Source organism: Ursus americanus, chromosome 7, assembly GCF_024610735.1.
Source record: "Ursus americanus isolate L20-20 chromosome 7, mUrsAme1.1.p, whole genome shotgun sequence".
Taxonomy (NCBI): Eukaryota; Metazoa; Chordata; class Mammalia; order Carnivora; family Ursidae; genus Ursus; species Ursus americanus.
This window is the reverse complement of record NC_142133.1, coordinates 27,616,069-27,630,923: the sequence shown is the minus strand read 5'-3', so window position 1 is coordinate 27,630,923 and position 14,855 is coordinate 27,616,069. Positions and strand designations below refer to the sequence as shown.

At 46.0% G+C, this 14,855-nt stretch overlaps 1 protein-coding gene across 8 annotated transcripts in view; it reads left to right on the top strand.

Moving 5' to 3' along the window:
• Positions 1-559: 559 nt before the first annotated feature.
• The window catches only part of BCL11A (BCL11 transcription factor A), a 99,963-nt gene continuing 85,667 nt past the window's right edge, over positions 560-14,855 (top strand). For 3 of the 8 annotated variants that reach the window (XM_087863422.1, XM_045788027.2, XM_045788029.2), the window contains exons 1-2: positions 561-1,037; positions 7,943-8,272. In XM_087863422.1, coding sequence (XP_087719548.1) covers positions 983-1,037; positions 7,943-8,272 — 385 coding nt within the window. In that variant the 5' untranslated portion in view covers positions 561-982. Of the gene's footprint in view, positions 1,038-7,942; positions 8,273-14,855 lie in introns of all 8 variants that reach the window. The other 5 variants (XM_045788025.2, XM_087863421.1, XM_045788026.2 and 2 more) reach the window with 4 other exon arrangements.

Here is a 14,855-nt window from a genome sequence, read left to right as displayed (position 1 = left end):
TCCTCTCCTCAGGCAAAGTTTCCCGAGCGCAGCCCCGGGCTCAGGGCTTTCACTACGGCCCCGGGCGTCCGCACGCGGGGAGCGAGCGCTGCAGCCGCGCGGTGGTGAGGGGAAGTGGGTGTGCGCACGGAGGAGGGTGTCCGGGAGCAACTCTACCTGGCTTCCCTCCGCCCGCGCTTCCCGGGACCCAAGCTGCAGCCTCGCCGTACACTCTTGCCTTTTTTTTTTTTTTTTTTTTAAGTAATCTTTCTTTTTAGGGTCCGCGTCGGGGGGGGGGGAGCAGGGCGCACGTCTTGCTCCCCCCACCCTGCTCCCCCCCAACCCCGCCGCCCCTTTCTTCTCTCTCGGCCACGCTGCCGCCACGGCGCTAGCTGCGGCCACTGGTGAGCCCGCGGCCCCAGCGCCCCCTCCCCTCCTCCCGCCCCTCCCCCGGGGGCCGCGTCTGGCGTCTGCGGAGCCCCCCGCCCCGCACCTCCCCCGCCCCGCACTGGCCATTGGCTTGTCCTGGTCTCTTTTTCATGTCCAGCCCCTGATGTGTGTCCATTGGTGTGAGCTTCCCCTTCCCTCCTCCCCTTCTCTCCTGCTCGCCCTGCCCATGTTTTGTGTGTCTCTGTCCATCCAGACTCCTGACGTTCAAGTTCGCAGGGACGTCACGTCCGCACTTGAACTTGCAGCTCAGGGGGGCTTTTGCCATTTTTTTCATCTCTCTCTCTCTCTCTCTCTCCCTCTATCTCTCTCCTCTCTCTCTCTCTCTTTTTTTTTTTGCTTAAAAAAAAAAAAAAGCCATGACGGCTCTCCCACAATTCATCTTCCCTGCGCCATCTTTGTATTATTTCTAATTTATTTTGGATGTCAAAAGGCACTGATGAAGATATTTTCTCTGGAGTCTCCTTCTTTCTAACCCGGCTCTCCCGATGTGAACCGAGCCGTCGTCCGCCCGCCGCCGCCGCCGCCGCCGCCGCCGCCCGCCCCGCAGCCCACCATGTCTCGCCGCAAGCAAGGCAAACCCCAGCACTTAAGCAAACGGGAATTCTCGCGTAAGTAACCCAATAATAGTAATAATAATTATTAATAATCACGAGAGCGCGCAGGACGAGAAGTAAGAGCGAGGGGGAGAGAGGGGTGTGTGCATGCATTTTTTAATTTTTTCACTAGATGAACCTCCGAGAGTCGGGATAAAAGAGCTTAAAGGGAGAAAAAAACAAACAAACAAACAAACAAAAAACAAACCTCATCCTATCCCGAACCACAGCCGTACCTATACTTTTGGGATAGCACGCACCTTTTAATTTTTATTTAATTTATAAAAATTTGACTCCTCCTCTTTCATGCTTTCCGCTGCTTTATTTCGCTTTTCGAAAAGGAATGCAATGATTTCCCCTCCAATTTTACAAAATAATGAACAATGCTTTGGATGCGAACAACTCTCTTGCAAACCTAGAGGAGGGAGCTGGAGGGGGAAAGGGGGGTTGCTTCCACTCACCGAAGGAAGGAAAACGGGGCGGGAGGAGGGAGCCCAAGCCAAAAAAACAATTCTCTGGGAGAAAAGAGGTGAGACTGGCCCTCGGACAGCAGCGCGCTCACGGTCAAGTGTGCATCAGGAGGAAAGTAGTCATCTCCACAATAGTGAGAAAGTGGGATTGTGGGAGGGGGCCCCCCGGCGCTCTGCAGTCCGCCGAGTGTGGAGAGGGGCCGCGGCGGCCGGGAGAGCTTGGCGACCGGGAAGGATGGGAGTCTCGGCCGCCGCTGCAGCCTTTTGTTCCGGCCCGAGGTGGGTGTTTGTCCCGCTGCCTTTTGTGCCGGCTCCTCGCGCTTGCCCTTCCGCGCCTCCGCCGCCGAAGTGCAGGAGCAAGGGCCCGGGGCGAGCGGGAGATGGAGGGAGGGCGCTCGGGCCGCCGCCGCCTGGGTTCCCGCTGCCCGCCCCTCCCAGTCGAACCTCAGTGGCGGCGAAAAGACATGAAAAATAAAATAAAAATAAAAACAAAAATAAAGCAAGGCAAGAGGATATAACATTTCTTGCCCCCAATCAGAAGCCAAACGCTCAGCCTGCAGTTTTCTGCAACGCTCTCCTCTTTGACTCCCCCACCCCCCCCTGCAAAAATCTCAATCTCTGTTAGAGGGGGAAAAATACAATTACCCCCTTCCCCAAAATCCCTTTAGTTGCAAACTTAGAGCGCCGGCGGCATGAAGAGGGAGCGAGGAACTCCCTCCTCTTACTATTTTTTGGAAGATTTTCAAAAAAAGTGGAAGTGGATTTTGATTGGGAAAAATCTCGTGTCTGAATGTTTACAAGCACCGCGTGTGCGGGAGCCTCCTGCCAACAAACAGACAGAGGACCGAGCGCGGCGCGGCAGCCCGGGAGCGGGCGGCGGCGGCGGCCGGGCCTCGCCCGGGCCTCGCCGGGCCTCGCCGCGCCCCCGCCCTGCTCGGGATCGCCCACCCCGCGCCAGCCGTCTGCCCGCCGGCACAGCGGCAGGCCGTGCGGCGACTCCGCGCCAGCCGGGTCCACAGTGCACTCTCGCCCCTAGCACAATGCCCAGACCTCCTCCCAGTCCATCAGACTGCGAAATCGGCTGGGGAGAAACGCAGCTTTGCGAAGCATTTTTATTTTTCAAAGCAACTGAAAAAGCGCGTATGCTCCCCCCCTCCCCCGCCCCCCGACGTTCTTGTCCACAGCTCCCGACCGCGGGGAGGTCACCACGTGCTTTCCTTGCCCTCCCCCCCCAGGTCTGGCCACTCGCCCCCGCCTCCCGAGCGCGACCAGGCCAGGTGGGGAGTGAGTTGGGGGGGGTGGGGTGGTGGTGGGCAGAGTAGTGTGTACGAATGTGTGTTTGGGGAGTGCTGGATCCCGGTACTTCGTGCACCCCGCCCTTGAGTTCCTGCCCTCTAACCCAGGCCTGTCTTGGTCAGGGGTGTGTGTGGGGGGGGGGCGGTGGTCCTTTTGAGTCTTTGTGGGGTGGTGGGTGGGTTACCGTGTCCTGGCTAAGAGTGGTCTGGAAAGGCGGGCAGTGGGCACTTAGGAAAGTTTGGCAGCCGGGGAAAGAAAGACGTGAGAGGGCCCACATCCCTTCACCTCCTCATTCGTGACCCTTACTTTAATTTTTGTTGCAACTTAAAAACAACACCTATACCCAGTTTTGTATTTATTAAAGGGTTGGGGGGTGCGCATAGGGAGTTGAATTTTTCACTAGGCCTTGGAACTTGTCACACACTTCGGAAGCTCCCCCGCCCCGGCACGTTGCGGGGCCCTCCCTCTCCCCACCCCCGCGCATCCCTCCCTCGTCGCTCTCCCCCGCCCCCCACTCCCCCGGCCGCGCCGGATGCGGAGCAGACGCGGCGCGCGGCGGTGTGAAGTTACAGCCCGGCCAGGTACCGGCGGGAAGGAAGGGCAGTGTTCGCAGGACTCGGGAAAGCCGGGCCCTTCTTTGGAAGGATGCACTGGGGGCTCAAAAGACGGACTGAGGCTTGCAGTCCGGGCTGCTCCCCTGTCCCCCACCCACCCCGGGTCCATCTCGGGACACTCCAGGCTGGGTGGATTTAGCCGGCCTCTAGCCTTGTCTCAGTGCGGTCTTTGGGTTAAGGGACTAGTATGGAGGGGTTGCGGGGGCCGCTTCTTTCTCATTTTCTGGGTGCGCAGAGGGGGCGGGAGCCATTTCGGTCTTCAAGACCCCCCCTCCTCCCCAGTTCTCCGCTTCTTGGGCGGACTGAGCCATTCGGTCGCTAGGAGGCAGAACAAGATCAAGAAAGCTCAGCGAACTTGAACCTGTACCAGAGCCTCCCCCACTCACCGCTCTGCGTTTCTCGGCCGGGGAGGGACGAGCCTTGCGAGGGTGGGGGTGGGGGAAACGGACGGTTAGGCAGAATTCCCTTTCTCCCCCCATCACCCCTTATGTCTTTGTTCTTCCTTTTGACTTTAAAAATGCTTCTGGCCAGGGCTGCGGAGAAGCGCTTGGGAGCGCGGCAGACAACCCAGTGCGCCCGACGCTGAGTGGGGTGCAGTTTTCGCTTTCTTACGGGGCGGGCATTTTTGGTAGCGGGAAAAGGGGAGTACGCACTCTCAGCCTTCGAGGCAAGGCCAAAGGGAGGGATCCAGCAAGTTTGCACTTAGTCTCCGGGTTCACTTCTTCTACCCCCACACCCCGGCGCAAAGCACGGACAACGACGGCTACGGTGGGATTGCACTGAGGCTCTGCAGCCCGGCCCCTGGCTCCCCCGCCTCCTGCAGCTCTCGCCTCGGAGCCCGAAATCACAACAATAGTAATAGTTATCATCATAATGATGCGGGCTAGCAGCATCATTAATAATGAATAACCGCAGCCGCCGCCGCGCTGCGCACACTCGTGCCCGGAATTGCGGGAGAAACGCATCTGCAGAGATTCCCCCAAAGTAAAAAGTGTGAGCCTGGGGACACAGAATGAATTTCAGGGCCCCCTCTTGGAAGTGCGTGTGTGGTGATACCGAGACTGCACCAGGTTAACCAGCCGAGTTTTCTAAGCCTCACTTCCCGTTTCTCCAACTGGCGGGGCCAGGGAACGATGGTCACCATGAGGCCGGGCTGGACGGCGGTGGAGGCAGCAGTAGGGGCCCCTGGCTGCCCGTCGCCTCCCTGCCTGGCCCGGGCCCCACCGCCCGGCAGCCGCCGCTGCACGTGTTTGCAGCGAGCGCGGCCGGAGGCTGCAGCCAGCAAGCTGCTTGCTTTGTGCCTGAGTCCCGGCGCCCAACTTCACTTTCTGCAAAGCCCGCCCCCGCCGGGCCCCCTGCCCCGGGCCTGTGGCCGTAGCCTTCGCTTTTGTTTCTTTGCTTTTCCTCTCTGCATTTCAGACTGGGTTTGCTTCCTTACCCTGTTAAGACAATCAAAAGGAAGGACTTGGAAAGCAAACTTGAAGGCATAGCTCCTTTCCCCCCTTCCCCTCCCCCAGCAGCCCTCGTTTCCCTCGCTCCTTCCCTACATTTCTTCTAAAGCTTTTTTTCTTCTTTAAATTTATTCCTTTGCAACTGCAGAGAGGAAGGAGATCTCAGTCAGCCGCTGGGGCATCGAGACGTTCCAGTCTGTTTTGCTGTTTCAACGCAGAAGCATTTTATTTTCTATTTCTTTCTCCCTTGTAGAGAATTCGCGGCTAATTATTATGATTATTTGCCCACTCCCTTCCACTTCAATCCTGGACTCCCCGCTTTGTAGCAGGAGGTTTAGGCCGGAGCTTAGAAACGATGGTATTGTGGGGGCGAAGGAGGATGGAGTTGAATTGAGGGAGGGGGTAAAATGGCTGAGGTTAGGAATGTTTTTAGGGAAAGAGGAATTTGCATTAAAATACAGAGAAATTATCAGATGCCCAGAAAGGAAATGTTGATTACCACTGAGAAAAGATGTCAATGCAAATCAGTAGACTACACCAAGAGAATTGTATTTTCATATTTTCTTTGTGCCCCACTTCGTCTCATTTTTAATAATATAGCAGCAATAATAAGAACACGTTTTGGTATTTCTCTGAACATAACTAGCCAAATGTTTTGCAAGAAGCCCGATGTTAGACGTATTTCATACATTAGGATATAATTCTTGTTAATTAGCAATAATTTACGTTAAGAGCATAGAAAATGTTGAGGTTACAGGTTTTATATCTGTACATTTGATCATCTTGTTATTTTCAAGAACTTTGCCTCCTATAAAATTAATTAGGTGAAATGTGGAGGTGTAATCAGCAACCTCTGAATTACCACTTCATTTCCTGGTTTTGATTGTAAATCAGTTCAGTCACTACATTTAGAAGACTTTAACCAAGTCTGTTTGCACCGCATTACCTTTAACTATTTGATACCTAGGCGAATATTTCCCTTTGCTCCTAAATAATATTTCTACTTTCAGAAATATGTCAGGCCTTGGGGATAAAAAAAAAAAAAGAATCTTAACAGTGGAGTTTAAAAAATGATTTTTTGCAAAGGTTCTGCGTAGTACTAACTTTAATAAAGCAGAATATTATCTCTGAGTCTTTCTTTAATCTGTGAACCTCAGAACTTGTAGTTAATGCTGAACAACAACCAAAAAAAGCACGTTTATCAATGTGTACTTAATAATCCTTAATTCAGATAGCAGGGATCTTGGAGATGACTTCCCTATTCAATTCCTCACTTGGTCAAAATGAAAGCAAATGTAGAAAAAAAATGACATAGAGGCAAAATGCAAAAGCACTTCCGTTTATCTCCTTTTATTTGAAAAGCGTGCATGTGTATTCTGTATTTATCTTTTGGTCAGTATGTTGGGCAAAGAAACATAAGTGCTTACCTTGCTGTCTTTATTAGTGGGAATATAACCTTCCTATTCCTGTGGTGACCTCACGTTAAATTAGGAGGAGTACCAGAGGCTAGAAATTATGACATGTCCTACTTGAGCACAGGTGCAGGTAGGCAGGGCTCTCTCAATATTATTTCACCCGGCACATCTGGGAGTTACTCCAGATCTTCCCCCTCAATATTCAGCCTGGGTAGGGTTGAAATAAATTTAACCTGAGTTCACTGGATTTTTGCACTTTATCAAAATCGGTTCCAATATTCTACACTCAAATTAAAATCTATTTTTTGATTCTCTGTGGCTTTAAGTTCATTAAATGTGAAATTGGCAGCTTGCTAAAGAAGGTCAGACTGATTAACTGTTTAAGACTTGTACATTTTCTGCTTCAGTTTTATTAACTGGCAGCATCCTGGATGTGTTTTGTATTTTGTGATTTTTTTTTTTTTTTTAATAGAGTAAGCATTCGGTTTCAGGAGCAGAGACTTAACTCTCTTTTCCCCTTTGGAAGGTTCAAAAATGATAGGAACTGTTCAAATGAGATGCTGGAGTATTTTGGTGCAAAGTTAAAAAAAAAAAAAAAAGGAAACAGGAATGAAAGACATATCTACCTAGTTATACCATCCGCTGGTGATTATGTGTGTAGAAATAGTCCCATAATGAAGCGTTTTGGAGCTCATTCAGAAAATTAGTCAACTTTGACAACATTAGGCGAAGTATTTCAAGTCTAAAGAAAGGACTTCTCAGCCTTGTTCTGAAATGTGGCGTTTGCTTGACCATTCTGATTTTTATGTGATGCAGGCCACCAAGTGCAAACATGTTTAGAATATTTTAGGCATTCCTTTCTTCAGAATGAAAAAATGACTAATTGGCTTATTTTCTTAAGTACTCAAAAGTATCCCATTTAGCTAATGTGTCTGAGAAGAATTGCCAGTGAATTTGGTATTTCTTTGATTTTGTGGCACTGCTGAGAGTGAGATCAGAAAGGTTTTTGGCAATATGAATTATGCTGCGTTATGATTATTATTTAGATCCGTTTCACAGGTGAATGCAGTCGTTTTCTTATTATGATGGTGTAAATGTGGCACATTTTCTGTGTGATATAGTAGCTTTCTGATTTATGAAGCCATGTCTCTGTACATTTAGGAGTATATACATTCACACACAAAGGGGGTGTGTGTTTATTCACCTCTCCTTTTATTCTTTGGCACAATGGACAACTTAGTCTATAGGAAAAAAGAAACAAATTTGGTTTCAGTCCATGTTTTATCAGTTTTGAGGGTAGTTACTATTTAAGCTTTCATTATATTCCCTGCCTTAAGGATTTATTTAACAGTCAACATTGTTTCTAAACTCGCAAACCAGACACAGTTGTGTGTGTGTGTGTGTGTGTGTGTGTGTGTGTGTTTTCTCAGGAGTTAGGCAAGTCAGAGAGTTTTCTTTAAATATATGATGATTTGTCTCATTGATAAATTTGCTTTCTTGTTGATAACCTTCATATCCTTATACATTTTAGGTGCTTATGTTTTCTGGGTATTATATGAAGGAGCCTAGAAATTTATATAATGTGGTGGGATGGGATGGGGTTGAGAATGTATTTCCCCCTTTCCTCTGTTCTCTGGCGCTCTAATAATTGTGCTTTTGTTTCTCCAACCACAGCCGAACCTCTTGAAGCCATTCTTACAGATGATGAACCAGACCACGGCCCTTTGGGAGCTCCAGAAGGGGACCATGACCTCCTCACGTGTGGGCAGTGCCAGATGAACTTCCCATTGGGGGACATTCTTATTTTTATCGAGCACAAACGGAAACAATGCAATGGCAGCCTCTGCTTAGAAAAAGCTGTGGATAAGCCACCTTCCCCTTCACCAATCGAGATGAAAAAAGCATCCAATCCCGTGGAGGTTGGCATCCAGGTCACGCCAGAGGATGACGATTGTTTATCAACGTCATCTAGAGGAATTTGCCCCAAACAGGAACACATAGCAGGTAAATGAGAAGCAAGGAGAAAAGCTGTTTGCATGTTTTCTTTTCATTTTCAGAGGTGCTGTAGTCAAGCACTAAGGAGTGGTGAAGTGCTTTCTGTATTTCTCCATGTGACTGTCCATGACAGTCCTGTAATGTTAAAATAATCATTCCTATTGCTTACGTCCAGAACACAAAAAAATAAATATTGTCCACTTCACTGAGTCAGATGTAGGTGGTACACACACCTGATACCCTCTCTCTGGATCTACTGATGCTGAATTTCTTTTCTTTTCTTCCCCCCTTCTCATTTGTAAGTGTTGAACCTTACTTTACCTGGCCCAGTTTCCACTGTCCATTTCCAGCCATAGTGACAAGTCAGAGGCGAAAGTGGCCACACAGGCATTTGGTAGTTTGGCCGATGACCCCTTTGAGTCAGAATACCTGGTCAGACCTCCCTAGGGGTACCGTTAGTTCTCAAGGCTTCCATGAAGCGGGGTGGGCCGGCAGGGCATTTTGGAGTGGGTAGAAAGAGTTAACTGGGCTTCAGGGCTAGCCTCGGATCCGTATTGGCTGTCAGCCCGTATGGGGCTGTAATTAAACACAGCCCCGTGGTGGGATGACACTGTGACCTTGACTTTAAGATGCCATTTTCGACTGGCCAGGCCAGAGTAGAGAGGGCAGTTGCTGAAGCGCACAGACATGCTTACTCGAAAAGTTTAAGGGCATGTTGGAAATTTCAAAAGGTTGGTTTGACAGGAACGGCTGCTCCCTGCAGCCTGCCTCCTCAGCTAAATGATAAATGCTTCTCTGTGCTCTCTCTTGTCTCTGATGTGGTTTTGACAGATGTATCTTGATTTTGTTTGTGGTTTACACAACCACATGTCACCCTTACAAATGTCCAGTCCAGACTTCACTGTTTCTGCTATAACACAATGTAAAAATTCTCTTGGAAAAATACGTACACATATTCAACAGCTCTCTTTCCTTCGGTTAATTTTAGCAGAGAGGTAGCTAGGTGTGTGGGTTTCTCAGCAGCTCATGGGGCAAAGGAATTAGCAGCTAACAGAGGGATTTATATAGTGACCCTTAAAACGTGTTTTAAAAACACAAGACAAAGTGAATGCGGAGTCTGTGGTGACAAAAAGGCCAAGCCTGTTGGTGGATCCCTTTCTTCTGTTTCTCCTGCCCCTTCCCCTAAAAGGCAGAAGGTTTGTTCAGTTTTAGGAAAGAGAGTGCGTATAATCCATTGATTCACTGAAACTTGGCTTTCTGACCTAGTTTGACCACAGAGTTGAACTGTAGTAGGTCAGCGGTCCAGAGAGGATTAAATGTCGTATTATTTCTCCTTTCCCCCACTGGAATTTGATCATTAAAATCAAACGTGGCATTTTCTTTCTTTCTTCTTCTTCTTTTTTTTTAATGCTTCCTGCAGTAACACTCAGATACTTCTCATTTAGTGAAATGAGAAATCTGTACCAGAGAAGCTGCATTTACAAAATATTTTTCTAGAATCCACCACGTTTAGCTTATGTGACATGTAGGTTAAGATTTTATACCCCCCGCTCACCGCCCCCCCCCCCCCCCGTAGGATATGGCAATGACCATTTCCATGCGCTGTCTTGTGACTGGAAGGAAAACGTAACGCATGATTAATGAAGCAAGAGCAGGCGGAAGGGGATTTGTCGTCTTCGGAGATCCAAAGCCTTTCTAAATCACCAAATATGGAGTAACACTTGCGTGATGTAACATCGTATTTACATATCGAGCTGCTCGTTTAAAAGACAAAACACAGTGTCTGTCAAGCAGGAATTAAAACCACACTTCTTACTGAGGTCCCAAATAGGTTATTCACTCTCAGATTAACCAGCTCCAAAATTCTGTGCTTCTGTACTTAGAAGAGGAATCTAAAAGCTGGGGGGAAGGCACTGTAGTGAAAGCTTTTTAATGTGATAGTTGCGAATCTACATAAGGAAAGAAAAGATATTTTCCTTAACTTCTGGTTGTCATAAAGATTTTTTTTTTCTTAAAACCTAGTACAATAGCAGAGCCTAGAGAAGCACCCCGCCCTGCCAAAAAACAAAAACGAAAACAAACACAAAAGAAAGAAAAAAGAAAAGAAAGCGAATTTAAAATGTTTTAGAGTGCTAATACGAATTTCACTGAGATGAAAAGCAGTGTAAGCTATCTAAGATATTCAATGGGTGCACGAGCGCTGCAACCCAGGTGAGGTAAACTTTTCATGCACAAATAATTACAAAGCCTTGATTCCTTTCATTGTGTTTAATCACCTGTTCCCACCCTGGAATTGGCTGAACATAAATAGCGTGGTCACATCTCAAAGCGAGATGTCAGTAACTAGAATCACGACTTCTCATAATTCACAGTAATGAATTAAGAATTTCCTATGGTGAAATTAACATTCTACCATTGCACATAAATTAAGATGCCCTGGCTCTCAGGTGCCTCTGAGGGGAAGTTCTGGAAGACGGCTGTGCACTACTAGCCCATTTCTCTCAAGCACGTCTTCCCAATTCCAAGTCTGCTTTTCTTTTTATGGTGAGGAAAGAAACAATAAGAATAATCATTCAGTAGATATTTGAATTGTGTCACAAAAAGAAAGGAGAAGCAATGCTCCATATTAGGAGAGAGGTCTATTGATGAATCTCTAGAAGAATACGTTTGGCAACCACATAAAAGGTAGTCATTTAAGTGCGCTGTGTAGAAACGGCTTTATTAAAGTGATGTGAGTTGGATTCGAGCTCAGTGTGCTCTGTGCCATTTTATAGGCAGGAAGCAGGAATAAAACAGTGACAGATTTTCCTGAGATAAATAAAGCTTAGAATTTGGGGCTTTCAGATAGGAGAATAAGGTAGAGTTCTTTAAATCCTTAGTAAAGTGATGTACATTTTGACTGTACACAGGCCTCTCCAAGATGAGTAGTTTTGTAGAAAGGGTGATTTTTACCTGGCAGATAGATGGGTCTGTGGGCCAGCACTTCACCCACGTACATGTGTTAACCCATCGACGTTGATCAGGTTGCTTTTCCATTTCATTCAAATATTCAAAATATTCCGTGACTGTGGTCCATTGAGACCATTAAAATCGTATTAATTTAACTGGAAATGAGCAGGTATATTGTATGGGGCCCAGTTCATGTATTTGTGTGTCAGATACTCACCACGAGGTATTAGCAGCCTGTGACTGGCAGTCAGGGCTTTTAATAGGGGTGTTGCTGTGTTTTCTAGTCTTCTATTTTATGATGGGGGAAATACTCATCAAAGACTAGTGAATGGGAAACTGCTGTTCACTTATAGAAAAGGCCAAAAATACAATCCCACAGTGTCAGATTTGAGGTTTTGGCTTATTATACACAGAATCTTCAAATTAGGGTTGGGTTGTCATGAAGTTAGCTTTTTAAGACAATTGGGGAAAATATGACCAGTGCTATAAAATGTAGTAAAGTCTGCTACCATTGATAAATATTATTTTTTTCCCCCTTAAAATAATGAACATAGGCCTTTGGATCAGGATATTCCAAAATCATTTGCTTAGGCAATATACCTCATCACTGGATGAAAATATGTGAGACAGTTACTCTAGTGGAGGGAGAAATACTAATTCAAAACAGAAATACATCAGCATGTTACTTAAAGGTAAATCGAGTATAACATACTTACGCTTTTCGGAATCTAGAAAATCAACCTGCCTTTTCCTTTTGTACCCATTCTAATTCTTTCCCTAGCTCAGACTGGATTTGGGATGTATTTGTGTATTTCATGGTGTAATTGGAAATGAGACTATAAATTATAGTATCCTAGTATGACTACTTACTTTTAATTTCTCTTTATTCATGTGATTCTGAATAAACACCACTGACTTCTGAAGTGAATTTTTAGCATGGCAGCTGAAAAAGAAAACAACAAACAACCCCCCCCCCCATGTACTGGTGAACATTTTACTTACCTTCCGAATCCAGAGAGTTGAGAATATTGTGTCCTCATATAAATATCTAGGATTTTCATTGGGAGCCTGTGTTTGTGAGGCCACTACCCAAAGACTCATGTTCATGAGTCTGGGAGTCCTATATACAAGCTGTATTTGTAAATAAGACCAAGAAAGGTTGTGAACTGGCAGCTTGGATGTTTTGTCAAAGTACAATGTCAGAGAAACTCTCTCTAAGACAAATTGTAAATAGAACTGTCACAGTGATTGCATGATTGAGCCACAGAAGTGTCTTACAATTGTTGGCATTGTCAGAGGACTTTTGAAAGCTTAATTAAACACAGTGGCCCGCATGGCTGCTAAATTTACTTCAGAAAGCCAAAAAGGAAAAAAAAAAAATCTAAAATGTGGAAGATCCCAAAGATCCCAAAGTTCTTCAGACATCACCCTTTTGGTGACACAGAAAAGATGCATTGTGCATTTTCCTAGTTGTCTTTTATAAATACTAGTTTTGAGAATAGGGCCACGTGATATGAAGATCCTCCTGTGTGTGATGTAGAGATTGTGTTCGTTTTTCTGTCTCCTGCTGTTACAGACAGTTAATGTAAAAATGGCCTTTTATTGGAAACACAAATATGTATTCACTTCAAGAACAGGAGCAGAGGGGGAAAGTTTCCCTCCCATTCTCTGTGTTCATTCTGTGAAAGCTTAAAAAAACAGTGCTGTAATTTCTTAAATCACCCCATTCCTTGTGTTGCAAGTTGTGCCTTTTCCTTTAAAGGATCTGAAATCTGTTTTGCACACCTTTCTCCTAGTGAATGTGGCATTTAATTGTGGAGCTGCCCATGGGCTGGAAAATGCAACTGGGTGTAGAAACGTGCAGGCAATGTCAGGACAGCGAACCTTAAGCTCAGGGAAGAGGAGAGTTGGATGCATATTAATGGCACATTTTCGAGTCCTGGAAAATCATTAATTTCACACCGCAGTCTCAATGTAGTTTGCCTAATGTGCGAGGACTAAATTGGAGTATATAACAAACGTGCAAATCCTAGGGAAGCATTTTTCAGAATTTCGTGATTTCTTAAGTGAAAGTATTTAAGAAGGAGAATAGATGAATGGTGGCGGTGCACACGAGCCAGTACGAAAGGAAGAAAAGTTTGGCTTTCCTTTGGTCCCGGGAAAACATGAAATCGAACCAAAGTAGCACAGCTAGGGGAGATGCACCGAGGTTGCGGCGTTCCATGTGAATTTAATGTACTTTGGTTGGTCTGTTCACACCCTGTACTGCACAAAGGAATCATTTGACAAAATTTACCCCAAGCCCAAGTCTGTTTTTACATACCGTAGTACTAGCTTCGTGCAATAAAAAGCACTTAACATCCAACTGGACCCAGCCTGGCACCTTGCCACTTTTTTAGCAACAGATTTAATCACCAAGGATCTTTAGTACCTTTCTGCTTGTTCAGACTTCATTTGGGTCATGGTTATGTCAGCAGTGTTGTTATTAATACGAGGATTAAAAAAAAAGATTTTAACTTAGCACCCATTTTTAACATTGTCTCAAATCAAGCAGGTTTTTATTTTATGTGTCAATTTGGAGGACATTAATAAAGTTCATAAATATGTTCAGACTATGTAATTTAATGGATAATAACCAGTACTTTCATTTGTAATGACAAATAGAAAATTGGCCATTGTATCCCTCCCTCCTCTGTTCTCTCCTCCTACCCAGGTAAATAAGCATCCTTAAACTGCTTCTCCCCTTTACTTCCAGGGTATGGAGGCTCTGGCCAATATCAGTAAATTTACCTTTGTAATTTGCCATGTAGTTTTTACAACAATGACCTAATTAATTTGAGCACGAACCATATTATTGCTACTAGAGTCATTTTCTGTCACAAACTTAATTTCCAGGAAATGTAACCTGACGAACAAGAATGCTTTAGCTCTCTACATGTGCTCCTAGAGACCAAAGGCAGATTTAAAATAATAATAATAATAAAAAATGCCAGCATTATTAAAGCCAGTATGCTTGATGCCAAACTCAATTTGAAGCCAGTAAACATCAGACTATTTCTAATCAGTTTTAGAATGTAACGGATTCCATATTGGGTTCACTGGAGTCTGTCTCTCTGCTTTTTACTGGCCAGCTGCACTCCCTATGCATTTTTAAAACATTTCAGCAAAGGCTTTTGCTGTTCTTAGCAGGGTTAGTAACTTGGGGTCTATTTCTGAGCTCATTCGTCATTCTGCAATGGCATTGAGTTAGGTTGGCAAGGGAAGGATATGAAGCATGGGGGGTGGTGAGGTCACTTCTGACCCCAGCAGGGAATAGGTGGGCTTCATTTGCCTTTACAATAGGCGCACAGTTACTGCACCTTGGAGGAGCACTCAGGTGCCGCTCAGATGGGCGCATGTAAATGCCCTGTCAGATGCGGAGCCAGAATATTAATGCTCCTTCCACCACCGCACCATAATAAAGCTGTACACAGCAAGCTTAATATGCAGCCAGTCTGGGGAATTGTGTAAACTTAGATAGCCCAGTGTGAAAGACAGCGATGTAAAAATGCTCGATATGCTACAGTTTCCATTCTTGTTCTCCTTTGATCTATAGCAAAATGAAAACATCATCCTTTCCTCCTCTTGGACTTGTCTCCCCAAC